The sequence below is a fragment of the Trichomycterus rosablanca genome, chromosome 6 (assembly GCF_030014385.1).
Source record: "Trichomycterus rosablanca isolate fTriRos1 chromosome 6, fTriRos1.hap1, whole genome shotgun sequence".
Lineage (NCBI taxonomy): Eukaryota > Metazoa > Chordata > Actinopteri > Siluriformes > Trichomycteridae > Trichomycterus > Trichomycterus rosablanca.
In genome coordinates, this window is record NC_085993.1 from 15,162,839 (window position 1) to 15,180,860 (window position 18,022).

General features: G+C 39.3%; 1 protein-coding gene across 4 annotated transcripts in view; it reads left to right on the top strand.

Annotated features, from left to right (window-relative positions):
• The window catches only part of cbfa2t2 (CBFA2/RUNX1 partner transcriptional co-repressor 2), a 36,417-nt gene extending 20,083 nt beyond the window's left edge, over window positions 1–16,334 (top strand). For 2 of the 4 annotated variants that reach the window (XM_062997485.1, XM_062997483.1), the window contains 10 exons: window positions 2,863–3,006; window positions 3,249–3,490; window positions 3,599–3,688; window positions 7,921–8,102; window positions 8,197–8,438; window positions 10,101–10,186; window positions 10,380–10,587; window positions 11,848–11,916; window positions 12,158–12,348; window positions 13,602–16,334. In XM_062997485.1, coding sequence (XP_062853555.1) covers window positions 2,889–3,006; window positions 3,249–3,490; window positions 3,599–3,688; window positions 7,921–8,102; window positions 8,197–8,438; window positions 10,101–10,186; window positions 10,380–10,587; window positions 11,848–11,916; window positions 12,158–12,348; window positions 13,602–13,901 — 1,728 coding nt within the window. In that variant the 5' untranslated portion in view covers window positions 2,863–2,888 and the 3' untranslated portion in view covers window positions 13,902–16,334. Of the gene's footprint in view, window positions 1–1,385; window positions 1,462–2,862; window positions 3,007–3,248; window positions 3,491–3,598; window positions 3,689–7,920; window positions 8,103–8,196; window positions 8,439–10,100; window positions 10,187–10,379; window positions 10,588–11,847; window positions 11,917–12,157; window positions 12,349–13,601 lie in introns of those variants that run through there. The other 2 variants (XM_062997486.1, XM_062997484.1) reach the window with 2 other exon arrangements.
• Window positions 16,335–18,022: the final 1,688 nt, after the last annotated feature.

The following is an 18,022-nucleotide window of genomic DNA, read 5'->3' on the forward strand; positions in this document are numbered from 1 at the left end:
TTTATAGTTTGGGTTTGTTGTGTATACCTAGGGTTTTCCAATTGCTATTTCCCTAACATACAAAATCAGTTTAGCATAGCCGGGTGGTACTAATGAAAGTTTCTTTAATGATAGGAGGACGAGTTCAGAACCATGTTTATATGGCCTAGTATATAACCACGTTCTGAGTAATGCTACCCAAACTGATCAAATAAAAAGATGATTGTTGGCTGTGTGAGGAGAATAAAATTGACTGACTTAACTGGAAAGGATCTGAAATGTCTTCAATACCTTGTATTAGTGGACATACACAAATAAGTAAGGAAACAGACAAAATACATAAAATTTTATAGTGGCAGAGAAAAGCACTGTTGACCGAGTTTGGGCATGATGTATGCCAAAGATTTATTTGCAAAATGTGTTGCGAGTGCTGAGCAACACCATTTATGATGTTCTGTCCTAAAGTGTACTGACAACTTTGCAAGTAGATTTTAATAACAAAAGACAGGTGAAAGCCTGCATGTAGTTTGCATAACAAAAGCCATGCATGTAGTTTGCACAACAGAAGTGTACACCTGCATATAATGTGATTCTCTGACTGCAAACCGAAGTACACTAGCTCTGCCCTTTTTTAAAGCTTGGTTGATGCTTTCTTATCATATTATTCATTGTTGATTTTACACCCGTCGCTCTTTTTCACTCTCCCACATTTACACACACAGAGTAGCTGCTATTATCTTAGGAAGTATAGTAACAGTTGGTCCTCAGGGGAAGCGGGACACTTATTGTTTGTTGTTGGCGAATCAATATTTGGCTGAGTAATGAACCAGCTGCTCTATGCATATAGGTACTAGTGTTTATTATTTATTCTCATTTAAAAAAAGATGTACTGGGTACCCAGATGTTTAATGCAGGGCAAATTCCTTATTTATTCATTAATTTTTACAAAGACCGTCATTGCTAACAAAATATGTATTTGTTAGAAATGCGTCAAGGACTTATTTGGCTAATATGGACATTTTAAATTAGAACACTTCATGATTTAAGAAAAATTTTTACAGACAATTTTAAACCACACTAAACAAATATTTGTTAGAGACAGACATTGAGGCTTAAGCCTCAAAATAAAGACACTGCTTTTTTTTATCTTTTATACACAGCGCCGTTTTGTAACTATTTTTAAAAAGCATAGGATGATTTTGCTAATTAAGTCTAATGATTTATTAGTTGTGAAAAATGATTCACCACTTTTCTTTCAATTTCAGTTCATTTTCATCATCCACTTTATCCTGGTCAGGTCAGAGTGGGCCCATTTCCACCAGGAAAAACTGGGCGCAAAGCAGGAATACCCCGAACAGGGTGCCAATCCATCCTAGAGCTTCAGCCAACCCCAGTCTCTTCCCAAACGAAACCAATCATGTCTGTGTCAACAAGCTGCTATCACCGCTGAGATTCGCACCCATCATTCTCAGCTGTGATGGGGTTTGTTGTACTGTGATTTCTTTTAAAAGTGTGTTCATTAGACAGCTATTAAAATTAATTCATTCTTCTGTTTTTAAAACTGTAGCTGTTATATTAAAATTGGCTTAGAATAAAAAGAAAAAAATATATTACTAGTATTGTCCGAATAAAGGTATAAAGGGAGTTTTTTTATTCATGGAATGAGGAGCAATGTTGTATCTAAGTTTGGCACAGAACCAAAACACTTGGCTCACTATCTACTTATCAATTTGGTTTGTTCTCTCACTTTGCCTTATCATTTCTGTTCTTCCTGTCTCCTTGGAGGAGAACAGATGGGCACATGGAAGTAAAATCTCGCCATCGTTTTCAGTATGACGCAAAGATGTGCAAGTTTAAGAGCCGAGAGATGCAAACTCTCATGTGATGTTTTGCTTTGCAAAACAGGCTGGTTTTGTTTGTCTAAATGTTTATAATAGTGTCACATCTGTATCTGCAAAGCTTCAGTATTTGAGTTAATTGTATTTTGCTGCTATTTTATTTTTTGTACAATATAGCTTTATCTATTTTTGACAGCCTGGTTTGCCCTGCATTATTATTTAGTGAGTTATTTTTGCTCATAGAGAGTGAAATAAAGCAATATGGATAAGGAGCTCTAACAATTGGATTTGAATCACTTTATCTAAACAAGCAGCCCTCTTTTAAGACTATACTCAGTTTTTTTTCTTAGACACCCATTCACCCTATTAGTACCAATGAATAAACACTGAACAAAAATCTCTTTGACAAAAGTTCATGAATCTACAAAATGCCTCATAAGAAGCGTTGCATGACCTTTGACGCTTCGAGATGGTCTTGTCCATTAACCACTATTCTAAAAGCACTTTTAGGGGTCAGATGTACTCAGAATGGAGCTAATAGCTCTACTCATAGTTCTTTCCAGGACTACTTTCACTGATCTGTGACCATAGAGCTTGGTGGTCTATTCAAAGGCAGAAGTAACCAGTGAGCTCTGAATAGCCTTTGTAAAGGCTAGTTAGTGAGCATAAAATAGCCAAGCCATCCTTTTCTCACTGCAAGCTCAATGATGAACCATTCTTCTTATGGACAAAGACTGGTTCATTTGCACCTCAGCTGTGGTCTCCACAGATCTTAAAGTGCAAAAGACATCTGGTGTTCACCGATCCTTATAGTAAGGGATTCCTCAGGGCTCTGTGTCGGGCCCAACAAAGCTTAATTTGTTTTGTTGTGGGATATTTGGAAGTTATATGTATTATAAGTACATATAAGTATATTTTTGTTGGCTTTCTAAAAATGTCTGTTTATGTATTAGCATGAACTCTTTTAGACCTTTTAGCTTCAGAGAGAAATTAGAAGTTAAATCTGTTTTAATACAAATCCATTCCTTTTTTTTTTTTTTTTAAGACAGTGGAGAGAAGAAAGTTCCTGCCATGCCCGGTTCTCCAGTGGATGTAAAGACTCATTCCAGACCGGCAGTATCCGCCATGCCCCCTCTTCCCTCCGTTAATCCCAGTGGGCCTCGGCCTGCCACCTACTCTTCCACAGCATGTGAGTATTACACAGATAAAGTGTTCAGCACACATTTACAGTATATGTTATTAAACACGCTTATTTTGAAAAACACCTGTGGCTGTTCCGAGCTTGGTCAGCACTCATCTTCCCGAGTTAAAAAAACCTAGAAGAAATGAACCCTCTGTTAATTGTTTGTAATTTATTTGGAATGCCATTTTTAGACTTTTAAATGCTGTATTATTATTATTTTCATTAATTACTCTATTTTCTTTTTCCAGTGACAAATGGGTTGAACCATTCTCCACCAACCCTCAATGCTGTCCCTTCTCCACCTCAGCGGTACAGTAACGGACCATCTTCATCCTCTTCTTCCTCGCTGGCCAATCAGCAGCTTCCAGCCACATGTGGTGCCAGGCAACTTAGTAAACTGAAGCGGTTCCTCACCACATTGCAACAGTTTGGCAATGACATCTCACCTGAGATTGGAGAGAGTGTCCGGAACTTGGTTCTTGCCTTGGTGGTATGTACCATGTGTGTATGTGTGTGCCTGTGTCTGAATGAACATAATCAACAGCTTTTAGTGTATGGAATTGCTTCACCTAATTGCAGCAACACTTTCCTTCAATAGAATTCCACAGTCACTATTGAGGAGTTTCATTCCAGACTACAGGAGGCCACCAATTTCCCACTGAGGCCGTTTGTCATCCCTTTCTTGAAGGTAAGTTCACTAAATTTTTAGCTTTTTGCACACTACATCGCTGTGCTGCTTACACTACACATTAATAGTGGATAGTCTCAGGGTAGTCCACACTATGCAGTTAGTCACAGTGGGAGAAAAACCCTCATTGCTCAGAAAATCAGCCCTGTGTAGTAAAAGTTGTCCAATTTTCTCAATTCCCAGTGTTGTATTTTGGTGTTCAATCATGTACAGTGTATCACAAAAGTGAGTACACCCCTCACATTTCTGCAGATATTTAAGTATATCTTTTCATGGGACAACACTGACAAAATGACACTTTGACACAATGAAAAGTAGTCTGTGTGCAGCTTATATAACAGTGTAAATTTATTCTTCCCTCAAAATAACTCAATATACAGCCATTAATGTCTAAACCACCGGCAACAAAAGTGAGTACACCCCTAAGAGACTACACCCCTAAATGTCCAAATTGAGCACTGCTTGTCATTTTCCCTCCAAAATGTCATGTGATTTGTTAGTGTTACTAGGTCTCAGGTGTGCATAGGGAGCAGGTGTGTTCAATTTAGTAGTACAGCTCTCACACTCTCTCATACTGGTCACTGAAAGTTCCAACATGGCACCTCATGGCAAAGAACTCTCTGAGGATCTTAAAAGACGAATTGTTGCGCTACATGAAGATGGCCAAGGCTACAAGAAGATTGCCAACACCCTAAAACTGAGCTGCAGCACAGTGGCCAAGATCATCCAGCGTTTTAAAAGAGCAGGGTCCACTCAGAACAGACCTCGCGTTGGTCGTCAAAAGAAGCTGAGTGCACGTGCTCAGCATCACATCCAACTGCTGTCTTTGAAAGATAGGCGCAGGAGTGCTGTCAGCATTGCTGCAGAGATTGAAAAGGTGGGGGGTCAGCCTGTCAGTGCTCAGACCATACGCCGCACACTACATCAAATTGGTCTGCATGGCTGTCACCCCAGAAGGAAGCCTCTTCTGAAGTCTCTACACAAGAAAGCCTGCAAACAGTTTGCTGAAGACATGTCAACAAAGGACATGGATTACTGGAACCATGTCCTATGGTCTGATGAGACCAAGATTAATTTGTTTGGTTCAGATGGTCTCAAGCATGTGTGGCAGCAATCAGGTGAGGAGTACAAAGATAAGTGTGTCATGCCTACAGTCAAGCATGGTGGTGGGAATGCCATGGTCTGGGGCTGCATGAGTGCAGCAGGTGTTGGGGAGTTACATTTCATTGAGGGACACATGAACTCCAATATGTACTGTGAAATACTGAAGCAGAGCATGATCCCCTCCCTCCGGAAACTGGGTCGCAGGGCAGTGTTCCAGCATGATAATGACCCCAAACACACCTCTAAGACGACCACTGCTTTATTGAAGAGGCTGCGGGTAAAGGTGATGGACTGGCCAAGCATGTCTCCAGACCTAAACCCAATAGAACATCTTTGGGGCATCCTCAAGCGGAAGGTGGAGGAGCGCAAAGTCTCGAATATCCGCCAGCTCCGTGATGTCGTCATGGAGGAGTGGAAAAGCATTCCAGTGGCAACCTGTGAAGCTCTGGTAAACTCCATGCCCAGGAGAGTTAAGGAAGTTCTGGGAAATAATGGTGGCCACACAAAATATTGACACTTCAGGAACTTTCACTAAGGGGTGTACTCACTTTTGTTGCCGGTGGTTTAGACATTAATGGCTGTATATTGAGTTATTTTGAGGGAAGAATAAATTTACACTGTTATATAAGCTGCACACAGATTACTTTTCATTGTGTCAAAGTGTCATTTTGTCAGTGTTGTCCCATGAAAAGATATACTTAAATATCTGCAGAAATGTGAGGGGTGTACTCACTTTTGTGATACACTGTATGTGCCTATGTACTCTATAATGCACTGTTTACAGTAATGGTGTTGGAACTAGATGTATTGTATTTACATTAATGTATTCCATTCTTTTACATAAAGGACCTTCCAGTCCTGAAAGCCAATTCAAAAATATTTTATTAGAAACCATTTTTTACTCCATGCTCCACCAAATAAGCCATTCCTTTTTTTTCTCTTGGGGGAAATTATATAATTATTATTATATAATTTATAGACATTATATAAAAAAAGTTGTTAAATAAAGCTGTATAAATGTTGAATGTTGTTTTTTTTTACTGGAGGGCTTTATTTCCAACATATTTTCACCATGCTTTTAGACTGATGGTTAGTCAAAACCCTGTAATGAAGACTGGTGGAAGACACCAAAAAGTAGGCAGTACTCAAAGAATAGGGCTTTAATTTAGCATTTATTTGATTTATACTGTGAGTTTTTGAATTCGATCTCTCCTGGTGCTCTGATGTAAGACAAATCCACAGCATTCGGAAGTGTGAAACATGGCTGTAAAGCGTCCCGGTTCTTTTTCTTTTTTTTTATGGAGCCTATGCGACATATGGACTCCAGCTTAAATTAACACAGGCGTCTGTAGCGTCGGCCCGCCCTGGAAAAATCCTGCCTGAATGATGGGCAGCATATGTACCGGCAGGAAAGCAAAAAAAAAAAAGGAAGGGAAGGGTAATTATGCACAGTGTGGTCTTAATTAAAGAAGAAAGACTGAAAATCCGTCTAGAAAAGTTCAACTGACTCAAGGGGTTTTAACATGGCTTGGTTAAGTCCCCAGGTCAGATGAGATACACCTCACTCTTTAATTGTAGGTAGGTGAAACCCGGGTTAACCATATACTTGGTATTGTTCTATGCCGGTTAAAGTTGCTCAGCATGCTTTCCCTGTTTTCTATTATCAAATAGATGTATCAGCATTGACAGAAACCAGCTTTTCAGTAAAAGGCATGTCTGTTCTGATAACATGGTCCATATACCAGCCCTGTGCAAGGGATGTTTTAGGTCTGTTTTACCTCATCCTGACAAGTGTGCAGTGCTTTTTTTTTTTTTTTTTCCTCCCCTCGTCTCTGGCACTTTAACACAACAGATTTAAGGTCTATTTTGACTAAAGGCATTGGTGCCAACAGTAGTCTGGAGGGGGACATAATGTTAAAAGATGGTTTAGTAATGCTGAGCAGGGCCCCCATCAATCAAAGAGTGCATGCAGACGCCACTGAGGCTGCTTTGAGGTTTTCTTTAGAGATTGATCTTAAGGTCTTGATTCAGGACCTGTGTGTGTGTGTGTGTGTGTGTGTGTGTGTGTTTGGGGGGGGGGGGGGGGGGGGGGGTAATAAATGTGGATAATTTAAACCAGCTTAAGGCAAAACATGAGTTTGTTTGCAGCTCTATGGCCTGGTGATTTTTTGAGCAAGATGAATAATAATTGTAGTAGAATTTTATATTGACAAGTATCTAACTTGCTGTTATGATAATTGTTTGCAGTGCAGATCAGCTTACAAAATTGTCTTGTGAATAGATATAGGCTAGATGCAACATTTTTTACATGCAACACTTTTTTTGTACATTTTTATTGTTTGTTAGTAGGAGATTATTTGTACTAATATGATTTGAAACAACTTTCTGGCTTTTTAAGTAAGAATATTTATATATTTGTGTATAATTATAATTAGAACATATGTTCATGATTATTTTAAGTCTTATTTAATTAAAATCTGGCCATGGAAAGTCATTTTACTTCAGGTAATAAAAATAAAGGTGCTTAGGTGGTGCCCACAGCTGCTGAGGTTCGAGTTTAAATCAACAGATGCTATTCGACAGACATGATGGGCTATATATACAGCCCTTGTCAGGATAATGGTGAAAAAATGTTTTGAAAATATATCAAGATATATGAATGTTTCTTAGTATTGGATTTAATGTACAGATATTACAAAATGCAGTGTCAAGATGTTTTACGATGATCTCACTTTGATCATTTTTTCATTGTAAATATTTCCTTGTAGGTCAAATGCTAGAACTCCTTTTAGTAAATTATGTTATTAAAAAATACAAAGTACAAGTCAAAGGACTTACAACTATTGGCTATGATGTTGGTCTTATTCGAGTCCTAAGGAGTAAGTCAAGCTATGCTTTTGGTTCAATGGCTAGTGTCTTTGCTTCACTGTTGGCTTTTATTCTAAATTCACAGCAGGTGGATGCATCATAATTACAGTAATCTGTCTTTAAGATGAGTGGTTGAAGAAGCACCTGAGTGGTTTTCTCATACTTTTCAGCCAACTTAAAAGAGCCATATTTGAACACTTGAGAAAAGGTACAAAATGTTTTTTCCCTTCTTTTTAATAAAAACAACTTGTTCCTTGCAGGCAAACCTGCCACTGTTGCAAAGAGAACTTTTGCACTGTGCACGGGCAGCTAAGCAGACTCCAGCTCAGTACCTGTCCCAACATGAGCACTTGCTGCTCAGCACAGCTGCCCCTTCACCCGCCGACTCCACCGAACTACTGCTAGAGCCGAGCGACGGCACCAAGAGACACAGCCCCAGCAGGTAAACGCACAAACACACACATTATGCACCAAGCAGGCTGTTCTGACTGTATGACCACTACATGACCAAGATGTTTTTGTCATTTTCAATACAGAGGCAAAGAAAACGGCTTTCACGAGCGACCCCCTGCCCCTCTAGAGCCTCCAGCCAAGCGCATTTGCACCATAAGCCCTGCCCCAAGGCATAGTCCTGCTCACCCTGTGCCACTCCAGATTCACCCAAATCCACCCCCTCTCCAGCATTATGCCCTAGATGACATCAACACCCCTCACCTTTACAGAGAGCCACAACGCATTCTTGAGCTGCGGGAACTGAAGGACAGACCACGACTACCAGGTAATTACTCTACTGCTATTTTCAGTAACCCATTTTAAAGGACGGCAGAGGAACATGCAAATGCAATGCAATGCAAATCAAATACAAGCAATTACATGAGGTTAAATTCAGCGAAATGAATGAATGTAGGGAGTGAGGTATGTGTGGATGAATACAACCAAATTGCAAACTGTAAAACCTAAATCATCTTCTTATTAGCTGTTGGTTTGAAGGTCCTTTTAGTCCCAGCTGTAAATCACGCTATCTAAGCTTTTAACTGCAGGATAAGAGACATCCTAACGCCGATGGTGGCCTGTGTGTGTGTGTGCGCGCGTGCGAGTGTGCTGTTAAAGCCTCCCATCCAAGCCTAGATTTGTTTAGAAGTGGCCTCCTCCACTCAGCCAGAGCGGCTCCCTAAAGGAATTTTGTGTTGTGTGTGTGTGTGTTTTTTTCTGACAGCTGTGCTACAGATGTGGGTTCTGAGTGTTGTGCTTCCCTCGCAATCTGTTTTTCATTAAATTATTGGGCTTTTCTTTGTTTCTTTTTCATCCAGTACTGGAAGGCTTAGCCTAGATGAGCTAATTGGGCTGATGTTTGATTTTGTGTTGTTTGGTATTTATTTTAAAAATATGTTGCATCATACATTCCCCATGTACTCGTAATAAAGTTATTTTAGGCTTTATGATCAAAAGGTGTAGTGTGATCATTCGTCTTGAATGTATACTGTCATGGCTGGCATTCTATGCTGTTTACTGTCTGATGGAACTGAGTTTAACTTAAGACACATTTCCTTACTAAACTGGCTGTAATGTAGTAAGTGTAACTGCATTATTTGGGAAAATCATCATGACCATTATTTTTGTTAGGCTGCATTCACACGATTCAAGCGTAGCTAAACCACTTTTACATTGCTGTCCATTGTTTCCGATAGAGTGAGGCATCTGCGCTTACCTTGCCATGGTGCAACCTTGAGCGTTGTGCAGTACACACGTTTACTGCTTTGGCGCTTGTTTTGTACCACTTGCTGCTGCTGCGCTTAAAGTTCAATCTGATTGAACTTCGACCCAGTTTGCTGTAGAGCTTTTCAAAGCACCACCAATGAGACAGATTGTTTTAATAATGTAGCCAGAAGCTCAGACATGGTGGAGAAAGCTGATTCTCACTTTCACAAAACACTGATGTGTTTATTTAACCTGAAATCCAGCATGATTCACTAAAAAAATAAATCATGGTGAATAGTAAACATTTTAAATTTAAATTTTCTTCTTTTTGGAATTGGTTGTCGTGGCCTTCTAGCTCATTAATATGATTCAGCTTTAGATTAACAAAACAAAGTTTCGTGAACTCACTTTATTTGGTTGCTTGAAGACCATTGCTAAGCTTTCTTGTATAGACTAAAATACATTTCATATTACTTTAAGCTAAGGCACAGCCAACAGAAAGCAGTTTTGCCAAGTATCTTGTGAAAGGCTTTAGCGTTGTGGTAAACAGCAATATGCACCAGGCCTTGAAGTAAACTAAGTGCAACAGCCACTTTATGCAACCCGTTTGTCTGTTTATCTAATTTATATTCAGTTGGTTTACTTCTACACCCTAAAACTTCATTTTTGTTCTGTTAAATGATGGTATGTATCATACATGTGAAATTTTTTATTTATTTTTTTTAAATTTTTTTGGGGTTAGGCACTAACGGTGGCTACCACGAGGAGCCAGTTGACCACAGACTGACTGAGAGAGAGTGGGCTGATGAATGGAGACACCTTGACCATGTAAGTACCACAAATGAAGCTTTAAATATTTTTTTTTTGCAGTGATCAACCACAGTGAACAATGCGTCTTTGTGGTTTTTAATAATAATGTATTTAAAATCCAAAAACAAGTTATGCTTGTGACATTTAGAGAGGAACAGAATGCCTTTAGAATCCTGACTGCTTTGCTCAAGTATGTGTGTGATGGTTTTAGGTGCTGAACTGCATTGTGGACATGGTGGAGAAGACGAGGCGTTCCGTGAGCGTCCTGCGGCGCTGTCAGGAATCAGACCGCGAGGAGCTTAACTACTGGAGACGGAGGTCTAGTCAGCTTGATGGCTCGCGCAAGAGTGGAGCGACTCTGAGCAACGTGCCCTTCTCCAAAACACACAGTCCTCTGCCTGCTGAAGGTATCAATACTGGTCAGTCTGCTTTCTTATTTCTGCTTACTATGTCCAGTATCTCTTTGACACAAAAAAACAAAGAGTCTTCAATTTATTTCTAAATTAGACTCACAGGTGCTTGGTAGTGATAGCGGTCTATTTCTCTAGTGTATTACAGTGGAGATCTAAGTTTGAAACAGCTTACTGGGTGCCTACACAGACAGGGAGGGTAAGGATGGTCAAAGCCTTAACGTGTTTACGCCTTGTGATCAGTGTTTCCAGGGAAACCAGTCCCACTGCTACCCTGACCGGGATATAACCGTGGTTGTAAAGAAGCTGACTAAGGATCGGTGATCTTCGACTGGACAATGTAACATGCTCAATGACAGCCAGTTTAGAGCTATGAATAATCTTGAAGTGAGACCACTGAAATCAACCAGTAAAGCTGGCTGTTCTCAGCTGTTAATCAATGCTCTGGTAAAATCAGCTCATGAGCTCATGTTTTGGTCTGTATGTGATTGATTTGTGCCCCCTTGTGGTGATCAGATGTAGCGTTCTCAGACTAAGAGAGCGTGTTTGGCTGCCTGTGTGCCTGCTGAGTGAGCAGGTGTTGCACGCTTGTGTTCAGGCTGCTACATTAGGAGATTGTGTTGTTTGAGGGTGAAGCTCTCTGGCTCCCACGCACTTCTACCATCTGTGATCAGTCCCTGCCCAAAACCAAGTCTTTTTTTTTTTTTTTTTTTTTTTTTTTTTGATACTGCTCACTCGTGACCTGTGTACCTTCCTTTTCCTCAGCCCTTTCTCCTTCTCTCTCGCTACCATTTTAATAAATGTTAAAGCATTTCATCTGTGAAACAGCTACAGTTACATTATTAAGCCAGTGAGACAAAATCTATTACGCTATCTGTCAGCTGGGTGTTTGCACCCAGTGTGGTGTTTGCACCCAGTGTTTGCTGGTGGAACCAGACCTGCTGCAGCCCTGACCAGGATAAAGCGGGTTGATGAAAATGAAATGACTGAGGAAATTTGAAAACAGGCAGGCCAGTCGAGTTTAACATTTATTTGACCTCTACCCTAGGAGAATGGGTCTGGCTGCCATTGTTGCCCTTGGCTTGCTCAACTTGACTTGAATTTGACTATTTTCCCCTTTAAATCTAGCAGTATTTGTTGTACAGTCATAAATGTGTATTATAATTCTTATGTATTTTGTGATGTGTCAAATAGTTCAGGTTTTTGGACTGATTGTATAGATCAGTTCTAGATTTTAATTTGAATGTTCTGTGTGTCTGTGTGTCTCAGATCCTCAGCGGGAGCTCTCTCTGCACCCCGGCTCTGGCTACGTGCCTGATGAAATCTGGAGGAAAGCTGGTAAGAGTGGCAACACTGCGAAACTTGTTTACTACCCCCTACAGCACGCACCTGTTTCTAACCGTTTTATGACATGTTTATAAGGATGATACATTTTATTTAGTGCTACTGATTCATAGTGATGTGCCTGGGATGTAAAAAGTAATCCTTTTCCACATTTTTAATGAAAGACACACACACATACAAGTAAATAGTAAAATGAATCAGAGTGTTAACTGTTGACTCTATTTAACTCCTGTAGAGGAAGCAGTGAATGAGGTGAAACGACAAGCAATGGATGAGGTGCAGAAGGCGGTGGCAGAGGCAGAGCAGAAGGCATTCGAAATGATTGCATCAGAGAGGGCTAAGATGGAGAAAACCCTGGCTGAGGCGAAGAGGAAAGCCACAGAAGATGCAATACAGGTCATCAACGAACAAGAGGACTCCAGTGAAGTAAGTTTATTTTTTCTATAAATGTTATCCACCCTAAATCTGGTTTATGTTTTATCATTAGTGGTTCTCAGAACAGCCTGATATGAATTTCTACAAACCTATGTGTCATTTTTCAGAACAGTGAGAGAGATTCTTAAGACTGTACATCAAACAACTAGGCAGGGGTAGTGAAAAACAATTTTTTAATCGTGGCATTAAAATGCCAGTTAAGAAAGGAATTTTGTACTAGTGTAGCTGCATAATCCAAAAAGTTTTAATTACAGTTTTAGTTCTAGCAACACCAACTCATCAGCAACCTAAACAAAACACTGCACTAATATGACCACGCTAGCAAACAATAGTTTCTGCTCTTAACACTTTCGTTTGATGAAGTATTGTGCAATTAAAACCTCTAGAGTTAGTAGCTAGGGCTAATAAGACAAATGAAGGATGAATGCATGAAGGATTCCTTTCAGCTGGTCCCTTTATGGGTTGCCACAGTGGAAATTTCCTCTCCATATTTGATTTGGCACAGTTTTTACACCAAAATGCCCTTCCTAACACAACCCTCTTGTTTATCCGGGCTTGGGACCTGCACTAAGGGTGTACTGATATGTGTCACGCCAATAGCTAGGTTTACAAAACATCTTGTACTTTCTGTATTTGTGAGCCTAGCCTGGAATTCAAACCCCCACTACACCACATAAGCTCAGAAGCTTTGGAACTAGACAATGAATAAAATAATCATTCACATGGATTATAAAAAATGTATACATATACCGTGTGAATAGAACTGGGAAGTTAAACAAATATTATATATTCTGTGATATTGTATCGCCAGTAATTGTCCCTAATTTAAACACTGTTCTAAAAACCCATAAACATGAGCTCGTCAGCTTTTATTTTTAATTAATTTCCTAGTCCCAATCACATGGATTATGAAAATGTGTACATATACCATGTGCATAGGCCTGGGAGGGTATATTAATAATATTATATGTTCTGAGAAATTGTATCGCCAGTAATTGTGCCTAATTTATGCCAGTTTCTTAAATCTGTTTAAGCACTTCTTGGTCGGTCAGCATTCATGGAAGGATGAAAGATTAAAAAACATATTCTGAACTGCAAAACTGGTTCCAATTCTTCAAAGGTTTCAATGTTCTTTTTGGATGGGAGCACAAGCCAGCATTAAACATGCACTCATTTCCATAAACACACATAAAACCATGACTGTACTGTTCTGATTTTCTTCTTTCTTTTCCTTTGTCTCTTAGTGCTGCTGGAACTGTGGCCGAAAGGCAAGCGAGACGTGCAGTGGGTGTAATGCGGCTCGGTACTGCGGCTCCTTCTGTCAGCACAAAGACTGGGAGCGTCACCACCTGATCTGCAGCCCTGGCTTGCAGGCTCAGCCCAAAGCCATATCCAACCCGAACACACGCATCCTAACCAAAGCCCCGGAGAGCTGCCCAGTCCCGAGCCCCAGCCTAGAGAAAACCTCCAACACCTCAAGAGCCTCCACCCCTCCGAGCCCCGTGTCTGGCTCCACCTCCACCCAGGATACTAATACACGTTAGAGGAGAAACATAACAGAGACAAAATGAGAGGGGGGGGAAAACATGCACCAGGAGCCCAAAAACTGAAAGTGGAAGATGGATAATGCCCAACTACACATACACAGGACGTGAATAAACTAGCCAAGGAAACACACGGGTGGAGTTTACGCTTGTAAATAATATGAATAATGAGAAACGTCTTGTTTTTAGTTGGACAAAAACTGTTTGGATTCAGTTTCTCAGTTACTTAAATGAAAATATTTGTGTTCGTATGTCATGTTAAATATAGCTTTTGTGTTCTTCATAGGGATGCAAATGTTGCCAGTTTCTTTTTAAACCGATAACCGGCTTCCATTAATCGATGGTTAAACGATAAACGACAAGAATACTGCGTCCTATTAAAATATAAAACACTTTACTTCATATTACCAAAACTTTATGCTTTATTAAATAAAACTGTGTAAAATATAATCATGGCTTTAATGTAAAACAGTCAGATGGACATAAATACTGTGAGCAGAACCAGTTCAGCTCACTACAAGCTCTAATTAAATATGCTAACCATGAATTGAGATGCAATCTGTACATTAAAGCTCTTCCTGACCAAATTAGTGATCATTTTAAGACGATTTTTTTTTGCAACAAAAAGTTTCACATGTGCAGAGATTACCACCTGTCAGACTCCATACTGACACAAACCGGCTTCACTGTGTGATCTTAATGACATTCTTGGCCTCCGTAATCAGAGCTGGCACTTGCGCAAAAAGGGTGATTCGCTTATGTTTCAAACTTAAATCCAGCATCTTTGTCGGTTATTGGTTACCTGGGTAATTATTGACATCTCTAGTTCTTCAAAAAATAAAAATCAGAAGGAAACTTTTAACTCGAAGTGCGAGCTGTGCCTAATTACTGCCCATTGTACTGGTGTTTATTGTCTGTTCTTCTTGCACACGTTTTTGTAAATGTGCATATGTGTGCATGTTCGTTTATGTGCACGTGCACATGTTTCCGCTGCATGTGTTGGAAACTTAAATGGTCTTTACGTTATCAGCAATATAAAGAGGCAACAAATTCAGCACTGGCCATGTGCCACCAAAGTTGTGATCCTGAGAGCTTTCAAGGGTCCAAATAGGTTACAAACAGGACATGGTACGATACCTATCTTGCATGAACTTGATGTTTTTATGCATGGCTACCAAACCCTGGTATAGAATATCTTTGCTCTATCTGGGTGTTTAGCAGTGTGTAGTCAAAAAAATAATATAACAATATATCTGGTACAGAAATGAGTCTTTTGAGCCTGGTAGCACATATCCCACAGCTAACAGCCACGTTTTACTAAGGCTTATTCCACACTAACACAGGTACATTTAACTAATCATATCTTAACTATTTCTCCTTGCTGTCAATATTAAAATGATATTTTCAGCCACCATATACACACTATGCTGGCTGGTGAATCAAAAAATGCATTTTCTGTTGTTAATTAATGGAAACGGCTTCTAGAATACCAACATCAGCTTACAATTACAGAACATATAAGGTATTTAAATTGAGCATGCTGGCTAATATACACTTTTGAATCGGTTGGCTCAGTTACGACCCTAATCGCTATAAAAATGTATATACTGTAATAGCAGAAGACATAATCACTAGCCAGCTGTATAGCTGATGGCAGAATCAATTCTAAACGACTTAATATTGATCCTAAGGTCCACTACCTAGGATGTAGTAAACATTATTTTGTATCCACTGTAGTACACAGTGGTAAACAGCAGAAAATCATTTGGGATTCGGTGATTCATTTATTTATTTTCATGCTTTTAACCACTTCATTTATCCTGCAGAATCACTGGGTGTAATGCAGCAACACACCCTGGAGAGGGCGCCAATCCATCGTGGGGGGGTGGCCTCTGGGGAAGAAAGGGGGGTGGCTTAACTGCCTAGCCATTAGGAGGTGCACTTGTCCAGGCGCTCTCAGTGCTGGTCCCATATATTAATACAAATAGAAGGGTTGCATCAAGAAGGGCATCTGGCATTAAAACTGTGCCAAGTCTAATTAGCAGACCAGATCCGCTGTGCTGACCCCTAAATACGGGAGCAGTAGAAAGAAAATAGTTCTCGGACACACAATTAACAAAATGGTCAGTTTTGTTCTATTGAAAAATATCCATTAATGCTCTTTTCATGTTGTGGCTTTCAGATCTGTGCTGGATGGTTACTAAACCTCCTTTCTATGTTATTTTCAATAAATTGTGTACAGAAGTTTATGTGCTATGACCCTTCAGTGCCAGGTTTACATTCCTCTCTGTAAAACCAGGTTCCATTTTCTGGTGTTGCCTGTACATGTTGTAAGTGTAACGATTTCAAACTCAGGAGTTCATTGGATGTAAATAGATTTATTTCAATGTCAAATTTGGAGATAAAGAGTTAAACCTTATTTCATTACATTAATACTGTCAATTCCTCAATGTCCTTCTTTTCACATCTTTATGTTATACAAATGGCATTATTTTTTCATTATGAAATGATGTTAAAATGTGTAAACTATAATTATTAGTAGAAGAAAATCTGTATTTTGTGAGCCACATGTCACTACAGCTTGTTTTCTCACAAGACACAAAGAAAATCTTAAAGTAGTAATAAATAACATAACATACAACTGGGTTATTGTTTTTGTCAGTGCTGCAATGTTTACATTTCTACATTTCCCAGAATGCTTAATTTATACTGATGTCTTGATTTTTAGAAGCTGATATACTACATGGACAAAAGTATTTGAACACCTGACCATGCGTTTGTTGGACATCCCATTTAAAAAGCAAATACAGTGGTACCTTGAGATTCAATGTCAGTTGGTTCTGGGACTGAGTTTAAAAGGTATTTTTTTCCATAAGGATGTATGGGGAAACCTGTTAATGTGTTTCATGGTCCCATGGACTTGCATATATTTAGGCTTATGTAAAATAATGGGGTTGTTCTTGACACTCATACACTAAAAATAACACAAATATAATATAAAAACACTCAAATAAAAAGCTGATTATTACCATTTCTCAGAACCCCGAGCTTATAACACAAGTTTAAAAGTGAAACAGTGAGGAAAATCCAGCTAAACACAGATACATGTGGATGCTTTCAGAGTGAATCTGACGGTTATTCCACACAAATGCAGATTCTCATATGCACACTTTGATGACGTTTTACAGCGCTGCTCAAGCCGAGCGCTGAACAAAGCGGCTGTTCATTGTTAATTTAAAATTAAATAAATACATTTAAAAAAAAGCAAACCGAACCTGTTGAGTTTAAGGGAAACGTTGAGTTTAAGGGTACAAATTTCTTGATGAAGGGCGTTAGAGTTTCAAAGATTTTGAGTTTAGGGGACGTCGAGTTACGAGCTACCACTGTAGTATTAAAATAGAGTGACCTCTGTGATCTTTTCAGCTATAACAACAGCCCCTCTTCTGAGGAAGGCCTCACACAATGAGTAGATTATTACCTCTATAGGCAATTGTGGCTGAAACAAAAATTCATTAACTACAAGGGGTGTCCCAATAGTTTTGTCCAGAAAGTATATCTTACTCTAATTGATGCAATGATACTTTATAAACAAATCATTGCATTTATAATGCCAAACTCAAGCCATTTCAAATATATATTTAGAGCTTTGGCATCATAGTGGGATCACTGAGGACGTGTGTGTGTGTCAGAGAGAGAAAGATCAAACTAGCTGACTTATTGTACTAGTCCAGCTTCATTCATTCATTCATTCATTTATTTATTCTTCATGTTCTGGTTTACCACTGCTTTATCCTGTTCATAGTGGGTCCAATTTATTGGGAAAGGCTGGAAGCACCCTGGACTGGTCACCCTTAAAATAATTTTCCACATTTACCTGACTCAAGGGATGTAAACAAACAAGTTGCCCCAGGAAGTAAGGGGATAAAGTTGTGTGTAGGTTCTTGGGTAAAATAATGAAATCTGTGTAAATTACCAATATAGTGTTACTATACAGTGCAAATCTTACAGAGAAATAATCTTCATTTTGTAATGTGGGCGTTGTGTTTAAGTCATTTAGGTATGATGAATTAACTTTAGGTATGATGAATTAACTTTAGGTATGATGAATTAACTTTAGGTAT